Genomic DNA, 15259 nt, shown 5'->3' with positions numbered 1-15259 from the left:
AGAAAGCCAGGATGAGCAAATCAAAGATCAAGATCATGCTCATTGTTTTTTTTTTTTTTTCGCATCCACACAACGGACTGGTTCATCACGAGCTTGTAGAACCTGGAACCACTGTGAACTACAAGTTTTATGTGGAAGTCCTCAAAAGACAGAAATGCAGGGTTCAACGCATCCGGCCGGACATCGCAGGCAACTGGAAGTTGCACCATGATAATGCGCCAGCCCACAGTGCCTTCATCGTCACAGGCTACCTGGTTAAAGCAGGGGTGCCAACGATACCCCAGCCCCCATACAGCCCATACTTGGCTCCGCCGACCTTTTTCTGTTTTTTCTGTTATGCTTGCCCCTGAAAGGCAAGCATCTGCAGCTTGAAAAGCAGCTTGCACTGCAGTATTAAAGGCCATTCCGGAAGAGGAATACTGAAACGCATTCGAGAGCTGGAAGTCTCGCTGGAGCCGATGTATCGACACGAAAGGAGAGTATTTTGAAGATCTTTTAAACACCTGTAACGATAAATTCAATAAATGATTTTTAATGGCCTTACTGACATTACTTTCAGGACAGACCTTGTATGTGTGCATATTCTACAATTGACAGTTTCCAAGACAACTCTAAGACTTGTTCCGAGATAGGTAAGCGGTAGAATTTGTAGACATTAAATTTCCAAAATATTCATTTAACTCCAACTCGGTTAGCTTCCAATAAGATAAGATTTGCAATAACCCTTTCATATGTCTTAAATGCATAGAGGAGAGTACTGTTGTGGGGAAGTTCTGCCAGATTCAACGGTTCCAGCCTGCCAGCTGTGCTGTTCTTCGCTCTGGCGACATAGTACTATTCACTCTAGGAGTCTGCAATGCGCTGGGCATGGCACACAAGGGACAACAGCCCTGTGCCAATTTACTAAATGCATGCACATTCTCCAGCAGCAACACCTGTAGTGCAACAAAAGCACCCGAGGCAACAGAAGTGCACGAAACAATACGCTCTTTTATTGTACACAATGAGAAACAAGTCAGACCAAAGAGTTAAAATTAAGAACAACCAATGTGTCTGTGACAGTGGCGAGGGATGAGGTGGTGGTGGTGGCGATGAAAGGACAACCCCGAGGAAGAGAATAACGTCAGACAAGGAGGAGGAAGGAGAAGGAGGGGGGTGCACAGTCTCAGGTGAGGTACAACCGGTGATAGTCATTTGTGCCGAAGGGAGCGTTGCACTTGGGGCACTTGCGCTGCCGGGTCTCATAGCGTGTCTTGAGGCAATCGTAGCAGAAGACGTGGAAGCACTTGATGAGCACCGCGTCCTTGCGTTTAACCTTGCAGGAGGGACAGGTTAGTTGCTCCTGCAGTAAAGGAAGTGACATCACGGGTGAGCCCCTAGCTAAGCTGCCTTTTTTTTAAACACAAATACTGCCAATGTATGGGCCTCCTTGATGAAGGGGGGGGGGGGGGGGGGGCGAAGGAGGAAAGCTACAGTACCACGCCATGCAGAAACAACCTGTCAAAGCTCTCACCACTGCGTGGAGTAATTTGCGCAGCAGGACAAAAGGGAACATCTTTCTCTTGAGGGTGTCACTTGTGCCTGTTTTCTTGTCTTCCACAGCTAATGAAACACTGCTTCCGTTTTCACTGCATATGCTACCCAGTTCTCTGTGGAACCCCAATATGCAATTGTGCAAACAAACCACCAAATCAATGCAAGAGTTCTTGCAAGGAACAGCTCATTTGCATACCAATTTCTGCCTCATAAGTAACGTCGGTTTCCCAACTACAACTCAGTACTGCACAAACAAGCCTTTTCAACAAGTTCCAAAACGGCTACCATGTATACTCGCGCCCTCTCGGAAGGGAGCGTGCACACAGACACACCATTGAAAAGCAGCTCGAAAGGAAGTACAGTGCAAACAAATATAAAGCCTTGGCTTTTTGTCTCATATCGGTAGCAATAGTGCAACACAAAAATGAAGCACTAGATAGATGTCCACTCACTTTATACTCCTTGACCTCCTCCATGAGAACCTCATCAGTGTTGGTGGCCAGCTCAAACTTCTTCGCACGCTCGACCTTTCGGCGTAGTGATAGGATCTCCTCCTGGAGCCTCTTGGTCTTGAACGTCTCTTGCGACAGCACTGCTGTACGGTCCGTCACTATGCTCTGCAATGGGCACAAGTGTACTGAGCAACGCAATCACCGTCCTGCATAGCAGATTAAAGGGCTACTGACGTGATCTACTCGACTACTCATATTTTGCGTTAAGCCCTAAACACTACAAATAGTGATGAGCCTCAGAGCACAGTTAATAATTTAACATACAGTTAAACCTCGGTATAACGATGTCCGTAAGATTGCCACTTTTTACTTTGTTATATGAAAGTACTATTACATTGAATTTCGACTTTTTATGCAAATAAGTGCGGTTGCCGATATATTTCTCTTACACGGAATGGGTTAGAAAGAAACGAATTTCAATGAGAAAAAATTTTAATTCTGTTAATTTTGAGAGTCGGCAACCAAAGATATGGTTTCTCGTCGTGTCGACTGTATCTTCACGTCGGCAGTACAAAGCAAAGCTTGCAACGCTTTCGCATCCACAGTGCCCCCACGGCTGACAGAATCACCCATAGTGGAACGATGCTATCATAAAAAGAGCAGGCAGAGGGGATTTTCTTGAAAAGAAAAAAGACAGAAAGAAACCAGAAACTATCAAAAATGATTGTCAATGTAAGCGAATAGCCCAAATGATCGAACAGCCATTTTCCTTGCCGATTCTAATCACAGACTAACCAAGAAAACAGCCAGAAGAGCCAAAGAAAGCTTGAATTTAAAAATAGTTGTCACAGAAAGGGTTAAATAGATAAAGCCCCTGCTTAATTTGCCTGAGCTTGCTCAAACATTGAACATGCTAAAAGCTTCACTAGTGATCTTTATTCAAAGACTGTTTTGCCATGCTCTCCACAACACAACTTCTGGTCCCAGCTGCTTGCCCCTTTCTCCCAGTGTAAAGCAGCCCCAGGCCAGTGGACTGTGCTCCGGGCTGATTGCCCTGTTGCTCGAAGCGTTCACATTTCGTGCCAGCAGATGCAAACGTGCCAAGGCAGAAAAACATCCGTTCTCCCACATCTGCGCAGAGCAGAGGCAAACGAGCGCTCACCTGGGCGTCCCTGAGCTGTGCCAGGTACTTCTCCAAATGCAGCTTGAGGTCGGCTGCCGACTGGGCTGACTCGACAGCTTTGCGACGGTGCACCTCTGCGGCCTGTTGCCTCAAGCTCAGCTCTTTTTCGACGGTTGAGAGGCTGTTTTGCAGCAGACGCTCTTTCTCCTCGAGTTTGCGCACCACCTGGTTCTGGGCTTCCACCTGTTGCAGGGGAAACAAGCGTACACACAACTCAGTCTCGCCCCCCTGTCACAACCAGAGCTGCACTAACTTCAGCACATCCACGTAGAACACAAGACGGGCAACAAATGATGTCTGGTTGGTAGGTGAGAGTCCAATACTCCAAAGCAACATGGGAGTCAAGGGACACTGCAGTGAAGGGCTCGGTAATAATTTCCACAAGGGTGCTGGGACAGGTGGCATTAAGAAAATGAAAAAACTCGCTCTCAAGTAACTCATCAACTAACTCTCAAGTAACTTGCTCTCATAATCTCGTACGCACTGGCTTTTGTGTTGCCTGGAAACAAAATTATTACTCGTAGCTTTGTTAATTGGAGACACAGCAACAGTGTGTTTACAAGCATGCGTGTAGCGCCATTCTTACTGAGAATGAAGTTAATTCTTTTCATGTGCAGCATGATGTGCTGTGAAAGCCAAGACTTTCGAACAATGGCCATTTAAAGCTGGGAAAGGGGTGTCACCCTTTTTGTGCACTTTATCTTAAAGGGCCCCTCACCAGGTCTGGCCACTTTGAGCCGACAAGCGCAGAGCATACAATGCGCGGCAGCGATTGTGTTTGCAAAGAACTGCATCGCAACGTGCCGCGGAAAGGTCTGAAATTTTAATCCGCACGCCACTTTCCTTTCTCCTCGCGGCCGCTGCATTCCAAGCCGGACGGTGTCGTACTCGTGTCCCTATGCCTACATACTCGGGTCCGCAGTGCAACGTTGCTCGTGGTGGCACGCGACTTCGAGATTTATTCAAGGCACCACCTGTTATTTGTGTGACCTGTTGTTTGAATTGACGAAGTGAAGTTTAGATAAATTTAGAGAAAAACAAACAGAACGTCTGCATGGTTTTTTGTTTTACTTCGCATCGCAGCAAGAGAGATGTACTTCCGCTTCGTCTGTCTGCTTGTTCCCACGGTCGTGCAGTCACGTGCGCAGGTATTGAAACTATGCCATTTTCTACCATGTAGCAATGCATGATCATGCTCCGCGATCCACTTGTTCTGCCTCAATATTCGTGTAACACTGAATTATACCGCTAGCCACATGTCCTTGTGCACAGCACACAAAATCGTGTGCTGCGTGAACGAGACAACAGCTCGCACGCGACACTGTCAGCAGAAGTGCGTAGCGCCAGAAAAAAAAATGAAGGCTGGGCACGTGACGTATGCATCGCGCGATCGTCAAGGTCTGGTATTGGGGAACGCAGGGAAGGAATTTCGCTTGCGGAGGCTAGATGGGACACGTGGAGGGAGTGTCTTGCTTGGCAGTGAAGCTCACCTCCTGAAATAATGGGTTTGTGGTACCGAAATACTTCTATCTTGGCAATTTATGAATCGATCTGAAAAATTTTTGCAGCAGAACGCTTCCTAGAGGACATGTAACAACTTCCAGCATATAACCGAAATTTGCTATGTGGTGAGGAGCCTTTTAAAGGGCCATTAACACTTTCCTGCCTGCAGGAAAAGCAGCAGTTTTAGGTGGTCCCGCAAATATTTTTCTTCTATTCACAGAGCATGCTTGATAGTAAAGTGTATAGTATCAAAGTGAGGAGGAAGAAATTCTCTTTCCGACAGTGCTAGTCCCAAACAGTATGTTTATACTTGAAAATACTAAAAATATGTAGCCAGAAATATTATTAAAAAAAAAAGAAAAGTTATATGAAAACGTCACTGTTGCCTTGCACAGCAAGAAAAACAAATCAGAAGATACATTTTTAATGCAAGGGACCCGTGTGATACCCTAATAAATATTAGCTTTATGGTTTAAGAGTTTCCTCAAATATACTGTAACCCTAGTGATTAGCCCTAGCACGACGCCAAGGTCGACTCCCGCTTGTCCTTTCACGTGGAACACGACTCGGTAGCCGGCAAATGATCCCGACTGAAAGATGTTAGCAGCCTGCAGGTAAGAACTGTGACCTTTAAATCACACAGGACATCTTTATATCAGTGGACAGCTGCTTTGTAAAGGTTCAGCAAAGAAAGTGAAACACTGCTCTGAAATCTGATTAAATGAAGTTGCCTTCCCTGTCAGTGCTGCTTCCAAAGTCAAAAGAACTCGCGCACGTACGCATCAGAATCGGAACTCACTGCGCTGACCACGTTCATTCTCTGGAGATGCTGGCTAAATACAGTCGAACCTCGATATATCGAATAGCGCGGTGATCGCAAAATAGTTCGATATAGCCAGAATTCGATATATAAAATCACGTAGAAAACGCGTCAAAAACTAGCACAAATCAATCAATGAACCAATCGTGGCGCAATAGATACTCGCATGAAGCTTCAAACAAAGTATTTATTTCGTTCGCCGAAAGTACTGAAGCAGCGTAGCCTGCTTGATATTGGCAACCGCGTGCTTGACCACGGCGTCCTCAACATAGTCCAAACGGTCCACAAGAGACGGTCCAGTGCCTTCTATTGCGCCGCAGTAGCAGCGTACAACGGCCAAAGCAGCTACAGCCTCAGTTGCAGTCGGGAGCGGGGCAACATCAGCGCTTGCTGGATCAGCCTCGGCAGCGTCTTCGTTTGGCCGCTCAGCAGTCACTTCTGCAGCGATCTCCACGTCTGTTGACTTCGCCACTGTTCCGGTGCTGTCGTCACCGCCAACGAAGTCCTCAATGCACATGCTGTGTGGCTCAGCACCGACAAAGCGCTCCAACTGTCTCCACGGCCGCCTCGATCACGCGCGCACGGCGGGGGCGCGGGCGCGCGTGATTGAGGCGGCCGGGCTGGCTTACGGCCGGGGAGTGCGCGCTTTAGAGAAGCGCGCGAAGCGCGCGCTCCCCTCGAGACCGGCCGTGGCTGGCTCCAAGCCGCCGCGTGTGTACGCCGCTACGTTCAAATGGCGCCCTCGGCGCAACCGATGTGGGAGCTGTCGTACGCAGCAGTCTGGAACGCCCATCGCGCCGCCGCTATCTTCGAGAGTGTTGCGGGAAAGCTCGCCTCCTGTCAAAAGAGCGCACTTGGTCTGGGGCAGCGGAGTTCGATATATCCATTTTACATCCGGCCCCGTTCGAAATAAAAAATTAAAAATGCATGCGATTTTCCACGTGATATAGAAAGTGTTCGATATACGCAATAATTCGATATATCCGTGTTCGATATATCGAGGTTTGACTGTAGTTACTAAATAACCCAATAAATGGTGCTAGCTGTTGGAAAGCGCTCATAAAGCAGCAAATTCTGAATTTGCACCCCTCAATAGGGGGCTATCGATGGGAATAGGCGCACATAGGAAAGCGTTGAAGAGAAACACTAAATCAGATCAGACTGATAAATTACCATTTGAAAACTCGATGTGCAGTAAGACTTTGGAGACTAGGGTTCAAACAAAGATTCAGACAAAGACTTCAGTCTTCGTCTCCTCTGTCGCCCTGCGTGCTCTTTTGCACCACACCTCGAGTTATTCACCAAGTTTCCATAAGATATTCATATTCAAGTATTTGCAAACTAATGCTGGCTACTGTACAGGCAGGCGATATGACATGTAAAGACCAAATGGGCTCGCATAGTTTCTTGCTTGCTTTTGCAAAACAGTCTACAGATTTTGCCAGGTGTTGTCTGCAAGCAAACGTACCTGTTCATCAAGTCTACGCCGGCTTTTTTGTTGTTGTTGCACATCACCATCATGCCTGCTCAACTCTGCAACGTGCCCGTGTAAAACAAACGCCCCCGTGACTCCACCCACCTGGCTCTGGAGGCGCGCAGCCTGCTCCATGAGCGCCACCTTCTCGTCTTGCAGCAGCTTGTGCACCTGGGTGGACTTGATGCGCTCCGACATGAGCTTGAAGTTCGCATCGTCCTTCTCGCGCAGCTGCTGCAACAGCCGCAGGTTTTGCTCCTGCATGTCCTCGAACGCTTGGCCCGTGACCTCCATCTCGCTCAGCAGGGCCTCCTCCTGCGTGTGCTTCATTTTGATTATTATGTTTCATCCCTGCCCGGGCAAAGACAGAACGAGAGGGTCCCGCACCTCCTGCTTTTGCGCGGCGAGGCCCTTGTGCAGGTTGTTCACCGTCTCCTCGAGAGCCCGGATCTTCTTCATGGCATCCTCGTCGGCCAGCTTGCGGCGCTCCTTACGCTCGTGCTCCACCAGCTTCTTGAGCTGCTGCCGGTGCTCCTCTGCCTCGGCGCGCGCTTTCTTCTCGGCCGCCATGAGCTGCGAATGTGGGACACAGTGCGGGGATCAGCGCACAAAGGAGAGAAAGGACGAGCCATTCGTACTCGACAGCTATGTTGAATGCACACGGCTCGTACGTTCTTTTACAGTGCCAAGTCACTGTGATGCATCTGTATCGAACATTTGAGAAAGTGTTCAATGCACAGAATATGCTCGGGCTTTCGGAAAATAGCTTGTGTGAGCAAGTGGCAAAACCAACTCGAGGGCACCATTACAATCCTGCGACTGCTCAACCTAAACAGAACTATCAAGAAGAAAGAGGGAATGTTTAATTGTGAGAAAAGGCATGCAGACTGGCCTTTCCAGGACCTTTTCAAGCTGGAGGAAGTCTTACAATGGGCAACGACGAGGACAAAACAGGGGTGCAAAAGTGCCCGAGCATGCGACCAGTCCACACCTACGTTGCTTTTAGAAGTGAAACAAGGCCTAGGACGGCCCGGAAACAATGCACTGCATGGTGTTGTCCTGTTGCCGAGCGCTCTCATGCACACAGCCGCACTTTTTATAATGAAACAGTGCGCACGAGACACGGAGTACACGAAAGGACAGCGACAGGTATTGTCTTCTCGTAGCCCGTGCTTTGCTGCACAATTTCAATATGAACAAATACCACCTTGACAATGATTTCCTTTAGTTTGCTCACCTGCACCTTGTCCCTCTGCTCCTTCGGCGCCCCCTTGTACATGTCTAGTAGAAGTTTCAGTTCCCTTTGGGCCTCCTGCGACTTCCTGTAAGGGCAGACACTTCCTCACCTCAGGAATACACTTGGCGATCAGGATGGTAGCCCAATCTCAATCGGCAGCGGTGGAGCCCTTGCGTAACGATATGAAAACCTGCAGCAATCCTTACACCAACACAATGTTCGCAGCTGTTCTGGCGAAACAAATGACGGCTTTTTTTTAGGCATTCCCATGGCTCTGGCAGAGTATTTTCAAGAAGCAACATTACAGTAAACCCTCACTACAATGAAATCTTTGGGACAGGAGAAAATGGCCTTTGATGTGAGAGGCTTACTGCAAAAAGTGAAGAGGTCCTACAAAAGCCATGCTAATGCCGGAGGTATATCCCAACAGCACAGGAGCTCCTAAAATGTACATTGCAACAATGCCACGCTCAGCTGTGCCGACATTGACGGTAGAGAAATTCTGCTGACGCCCTTGTGCACTGGCCCTTGTTGCTTGATGCAGTCAGGACCAAGGAACTGCTACAAGGTACAGTGGCTTTCACAATACACTTTTGCTTCGCCAGAATGATGCAAAGAAAAGCACAGGGTCACCATCAATTCTGCACAGGGCAATCCCGTGTGGATATTGCACTTCATACTGAGCAGTGTCCAGCATCACTCCAAGTCGGATAATCCAGTCTAAAAATGTGCATATGGTGAGATGAACTTCTAAACATTCAAAACGCACAGTACCTTGAATACAGAACACTGTCCAATAATAAACATTCAAAATCCATACACTTAGAAACTGAAACTTCATGATCATAGAGAAACCCAATTAGTATTTATTCACATCTAGAACAGTTATGCATAACTGCAAACTTTTTCAATGCATCATGATTTGAAAAAAAAAAAAAAAAAGTCATATGATTGGTCCAAACAGGGGAATTCAAGGAACAAAAACGTCTTACTTTCCCCAACATCAAAAGCAATAATAGGCTACAATTAAGGGTGTTCGAATAACAAAATTTCTTCATCTAACACCGAATATTTTCTTATTTGTAAACAAAGTGAAATATAAAGTTTGCCTAGAATCAATTTGGTTAAAAAAGAAGGACTTAATGCAGAAGAGGTTTTTGTCAAGCTTTCCTGCCGACCTGTGCTGCGTGGATGCAACAACTGCTTCATCACCTGACATGGTGGCACCTGGCTGGCCGACGGTTGCCTGTTTCAGGCGGAATGGATAACACTTTCTGACCAGTTTATCCTCGTCACAGGAAGTGAATAGTGTTGCAGATTTTCGCTGCATTTTATTCCGCTTTGGAATGAAATTTCAAGCAATATCCATGTGGTGTCCTTGAGATAGGTTTTCGATATCAAGCAACGAAGGCCTAGCCCATGGTCAAGCACAGCGAGCTTGCGATGTCCCTGAAATGGAACGGCGGCGCCATCTGTCACCCCTATGGCAAAATATGCTGTGGCGGCAGATAGCACTACTGTTCCGTAGCAGAGAACTTGACAACTTCTGAGCTGCGTCACCTCAGATGGAAGCAACGGTCAGTGTCGTCTGACAAAGTGGCGCGGCGATGGCTACCTGTCGCCCGAAAGGCACTGCTGGCCCAGCAGCATGCACGCTGTTGCCCTCCTGCATGGCTGCTGTTCTCGGCGCTCATTATGGGGACACTGAGCTGGACGACTGCAGCAAGCGAACAGAGCACTACCCTTGTGCGTACATTTGAACGCCATATACTTGCAAACTTGTGTGTGAATACTTTCGCGGTTCCTACGACACTCAGGGGCCGCAGCTTCTACGGTAACATAGTTTGGTTCAGAATTCAAACAGTCCTACATTTATTTATATTTTAATGTTATTTGACACACGCGTGTACCTAACGCCGCTCACAACTGGATGGCTGGTTGCTGAAGCCCACCGACTGGTTATGAGACCGTGCTTAGATCAGTCTTTCTCCTCTAGAACTCCAGTAAGTGCTGTTATCCCTTATAATTGGAACAGAAACGAAAACACAACAATTGCGAGTAGTACAGTGTACTCTCTTTAAATGGAACCTCACAGGACCAGGGAAACTGGTTCCATTTATCAGGAGTTCCATTTACCGAGAGAGAAAGTTGAATACAATCGCACAAATACAAAGTCAACCAACCAAGGTATGGTGTTCCATTTAAGGACAGTTCCGTTTAAGTGATTTCCATTTATAGAGATTCTACTGTAATAGTAAATTTCAAATCAAGCAAGAATTGAATAGCCAGACTATATGATTCGTATTTGAACTACAGAATATTTGCAAATCCCCAGTTCTTATTTAATAATACGTTTGTTCAATCTTGTGCTTCAGTGCAATACCATATTTAAACTAATCTAACAGGCACTTTATTTGTGAAGGTTGCTGTAGGTTCATTTTGTGCTCGACTACGATCTGGAGCAGTATTCTTGATCAACCACTTTCTGGGATACTGTCACTTTCACAAGATTTCGTGTGACCTACCCCGCCCTTTAAAAAAAAAAAGTTCCACTGACTAGCCAAGATTGAATGCAGCTGCAAGTAATTTCCAGGGAAATGTGTCCAACTCCAGCAATCGATCTCACAGTTCAGACAGGTTAATGCAGGAAAACTATGCAAAATGGGGCCACACTGCCTGCATTCTATCAGCAGCATATGCACTATAAACATTTGCAACGTGCTCACTGGGCCTGTTCTCTGCACAAAGTCGCACACATGCCTTGCACAAGGCGTCTTGTGCAAGCATGCTTTACACTCGCAAGTAAAAAAGTTGGAAGGTGATTCAACTTCCAGTTGAAGTCGATAAAGACGATGTCTTCCTGAACGAGTTGGGGGTGAGAATGGGGTGGACTCACTGCACGCGGCGCTTTATCACATCACCCCTCGCGTGAGAGAAGCAGGAGGAGCATTGGACTGCATAAATTTTTGTATTGTGCTACCTTTGGGATTGGCCCACATTTTTAGACTGCACTATCTCCAGAATCAGCCCACGAAAGAGGCTAGAAACACACACACACACCCGATACGAAAAAGTGGGGGCAACTCGCTAAGGAAGACATTGTCTTTAACAATGCCAACTGGCTTCCCCGATAAGTAATGAGCCCCCGTCCCCAGAGAAAGCATGTGACAAAAAAAAAAGGAAATGGGAGTAAGGGGGGGAACGCACTTGAGCTGCGCCTTGAGGTCGCGTATGATGTCTGCGTCGCTCTTGCCTTTCTCCCGCTCGGGGATTGGCTCTTCTTCGGCCCTGCAGTCTTCCTCGTGGCGTGACATGGCCGTCTCTTCCCCGCTGCGGCCACCGCCGGCTCCCGAGCCGCCAGCACTGCCTCCCAGCCCCACCGTGCTCGTGCTAGAGCCCGACGACAGCGGCGTCGCGGGCGCATCATCGCTACGTGTGGAGCCACTGTCGCTTGATGCTGACGGCGGCGGGGGAACGGTGGCGGAGTTCACAGCCACATTAGACATCTCCAGCATCTGCCTCAGCTGCGGGGAGAGGCAACAACCAGAAGTGCAGAAGAGCTGCTTTGCTTTCCCTAGGGATCAGGCACTCCAATGTGAACATGCAGTCCACTGCACAGGAACAAACTGAGAGACACGGCACGTCTTCTGGGCCATCCTTGCTTTAACCCGCATACACCTATTTGCATATCATATTTACAGAATTTTATATGCTCGTATATTATATAATATCTTATATATTAACATTCATATATATATATTTGCTTGCTTATACCATTACACATTTCTAACCTTACTTATTCCTGCACAAAAAGAAATCTTTGCTTTTGTTTTCTACTACTGCTCCCCATTTATGCAACACCCCGATGAGGCCCTTTAAAGAGTGAATGATGCTGAAACATCATTAGCTCACTCATAGGAAAAAAGCGGAAGACATACACACTTGTAATTAACAAAGTAAAAACCGCAGGAATTGCCCGAATGCATCCTCACGCACCTTTACTTGAGGCCATGCCAACTACAATTCTTTCATTATATTTTCCTTTCTTTTTGACGTCCCTTGGCAAGGTATGATAGTACACCTGTCACCCAAATGCACATGACATCTGCATTTTTTGTTTGCAATTTTAACTAGCAGATTGATCACAAGGCAAAGCTGCGCTTCTGAAAATGAGGCACCTAACTTGGCAATAGCAACAGGAGCTAGCACAGCCAGCTAGCTGCCACTAAGCTGTATGTGCTTGCTTATATGCAGCTTATGCTTAAAGGTGATGTCATGCATTCCTGACGGATCAATGTTTGCTGCGATACACTTCCGGATTCCCCGCCACAGGCAAAAGAAACGTCCAATATCGCAAGTGTGTGTTCCACGAGTACGTCTCACGCTGAAGAGGGCAAAACAAAACAGACTACCACAAGGGTTTACAACTGCATTCAACAGAACTTACAATGCAACGAAAATTATTTACTGAAACACGCCACCAGAGTGAATAAGAATGCCCAGAAAAAGCATTGCAACAGATCACGGATAGCAGCTACATGTTGGTCTAAGTCGTAAGGTTATGTGTCCACTGATATCAAGGTGCAATGCCACTGATCAAAAAAAGTAAGACAACAAAACATAGAGAATAAGATACAGAATCAAGAAACCCCGAAGCAGTAAAAAAATGGTATCTAACAAGGTCTTTGGCCAGCTGTATGACTCAGCTACAATGAGCAATAACCACATGTGCCTGTCAGGAGTCTCTTTGCTATACTTACATCGCTGGTAACTCTCATGTGACAAAAGGGAAATGGGAACAGTGATAAGACATCACGGCAACAAAAAGCAGTACTGCTGGGAGAAAGGCGAGTAGCATCACCAGTCATGCCACCCGTGTAGTGTGTTATGTGTCCTGTCAATAAACAGTGCCGGGGACTTTCGTTCGTTGCCGGCCCAGACGAAAGTCACACCGTTCCTTTCGTCTTGACAACCCGTAGGCTTCCACGCAAAGTTACCGTCAGGAAAGCACATTGCAAGGCATAGTTGCTGCACCTTCTTGCCACGGTCTTCTGGTTGCGCTAAAGGTTTCAGTCGTGTCCTAAAGGGCCCTGGCAGTGAAAGCCCAGGAAGCACACTGGCTTGTTATCACAACTTGTCTAGCATGCCACACACACACATACTCACGAATGCATGTACGCAGTTGCGGCAAGTATTCCTGTACCAATAACGAGACCTTCATTCCCTGCTTGTGAAGTGCATGTGGGAGTGAAAAGCAGCATATCCTACGGACATCTCGGGAACTGTTAAGCTTCAAAGCTACATTTGTGCACTGCGGTACTCGGTCAGGTTTGCCACTAACCTGCCTACTGTCATATGTACTGGTACAGTTGCTCATAACCAATTTTGTCACTAACAAATGCAGACTATTCTTTTTTTTTTGGTGGGCTCACCTTGTGCACCTTGCCACACTCTGGATCAAGACACTGTGCTTCCGAGGTTGGCGCATCTGCTTTTTGCCAGCGTTGCATGTCCATAAAACACGTATACATCTTAAATAAAAGTATGGTGCCAGTAGTGAAAGTGAGCTTAATGAAGGCCACCTCAGCGAGGGATTGCCAATCACAGGCATCTGCTGGTGCACGCAAGCTGCATGCATCAGATTTCATGGGAACTTCTCAGTGTTGCCCAGATGTCTGCAGGCGTTTTCCTGAAGTTTTGCAAAAGTACTGGCAGAGTTCAAGAACACATGTAAGTCTCTGGAGGAATCTGGGGCTCATCATACCGTCCATTAGTAAAGATTTACAAGGTATTTACAAGGCTCACAGAAGTCTCAAAATATTATTTTCTGCCTCTTTTTATCCGCATGAAGTACTGTCCACATAAATTATTCAGGTGCATAGAGAAGACAGTTTTTCTTCTAGAATGGCCAAATGTATAAACTGTCCCACACCTAAGTAGACAATGGCACTGAAATGTTTCGCACAGTAAAGCCTCAATATGACAAAGCTGTAAGGGGAGGCAAAATTATTTACATGCATTACTTTGCTACACAGTCACACCCGTTTATAACAATACAGTCAACGACCAATTTTTCGGACCCCTAGGGAACGTAAAAACGTCAGAAAATTCAGGCAGCCTAAAAAAAATGAATGCATGCGAAAAAATGCACCTTTTTTCTTTTTTTCTCCGATCTAGAGGTAAAGGGCGAAGTAACAGGCTTCCAAAACCCTGCCACAGTATCAGTGAAGTGGCTATAAAAAGAGGCATTCAAAAACTCTGTATGCAGCCAACTGCCGGTTCATTTTATACATGTGCATCGTCGGGCAGCCGGTGTTATTGCTGCAGTGGCTTGAAGAACTTGTTGATTGTTGTTTGGATGGCGTTCTGGTTACATGCGATCATATTCGCCTTGATCTGAGCAAGGGTCATGTCACCACTGTACATCGATGAAAGTGTCAACAGTGCTCGCGTCAACTAGGCGCTTGTAGGCGGCGAAGGCATTGGCTCTTCATTTTCAACGTCGGAGTCTTCTTAATCCCCCACAACCTGACCGACTATTTCCTCATCAGTCAGTTCTGCGCAGAGGGCAAGCTCGTTGTCAACATCAACAAACTGTTCAAGTTATTTCCGTGGGTATAGAAACCCCAGCAGAGCGGAGGTCATTGATCACGTCGTCCGACGGTACTGCTTTCCGTGCTTCGATGCCATCGGCGAGGACGACGAAGACGGAGTGGGGGCCATCGTAGGCAAGTGAAATCCTCAAGTTGCGAACAGTGGAGTTCGCTGACGAGCGTTGAAGCACTTAGGCCTAGCGTCGCAGAGCACATTTGACACAACAGCACAATCACCACGCTAGCCAAAACGTGGCCTGTGCAAACAAACCGAATGACGCTGGTCCGGAAACTCCGCCGAAGGCGGAAGTGCGGCGATGAACATAGCCAGCGTGGCCAGACCAAATCAGTGTGTGACGGCTAGATTCGGTTAGTTGTGGTTCAAAGCGGTGATATGCTTCGGCTGCAAGTCGATTTCCTTCGCAAGGGCGCTGCGCGAGGAGCCAAAGGACCTTCCATCG

At 47.1% G+C, this 15259-nt stretch overlaps 1 protein-coding gene across 2 annotated transcripts in view; it reads right to left on the bottom strand.

Moving 5' to 3' along the window:
* Positions 1-970: 970 nt before the first annotated feature.
* The window catches only part of Bre1 (E3 ubiquitin-protein ligase Bre1), a 40569-nt gene continuing 26280 nt past the window's right edge, over positions 971-15259 (bottom strand). The window contains exons 10-16 of one of the 2 annotated variants that reach the window (XM_070533776.1): positions 11413-11729; positions 8206-8290; positions 7356-7541; positions 7074-7292; positions 3151-3354; positions 1989-2153; positions 971-1342 (exon numbers count right to left, since the gene is read on the bottom strand). In XM_070533776.1, coding sequence (XP_070389877.1) covers positions 1166-1342; positions 1989-2153; positions 3151-3354; positions 7074-7292; positions 7356-7541; positions 8206-8290; positions 11413-11729 — 1353 coding nt within the window. In that variant the 3' untranslated portion in view covers positions 971-1165. The remainder of the gene's footprint in view (positions 1343-1988; positions 2154-3150; positions 3355-7073; positions 7293-7355; positions 7542-8205; positions 8291-11412; positions 11730-15259) is intronic. The other variant, XM_070533777.1, reaches the window with a different exon arrangement.

The sequence above is a fragment of the Dermacentor albipictus genome, chromosome 2, assembly GCF_038994185.2.
Source record: "Dermacentor albipictus isolate Rhodes 1998 colony chromosome 2, USDA_Dalb.pri_finalv2, whole genome shotgun sequence".
Classification (NCBI taxonomy): domain Eukaryota; kingdom Metazoa; phylum Arthropoda; class Arachnida; order Ixodida; family Ixodidae; genus Dermacentor; species Dermacentor albipictus.
This window is presented reverse-complemented; position numbering and strand designations above follow the sequence as displayed.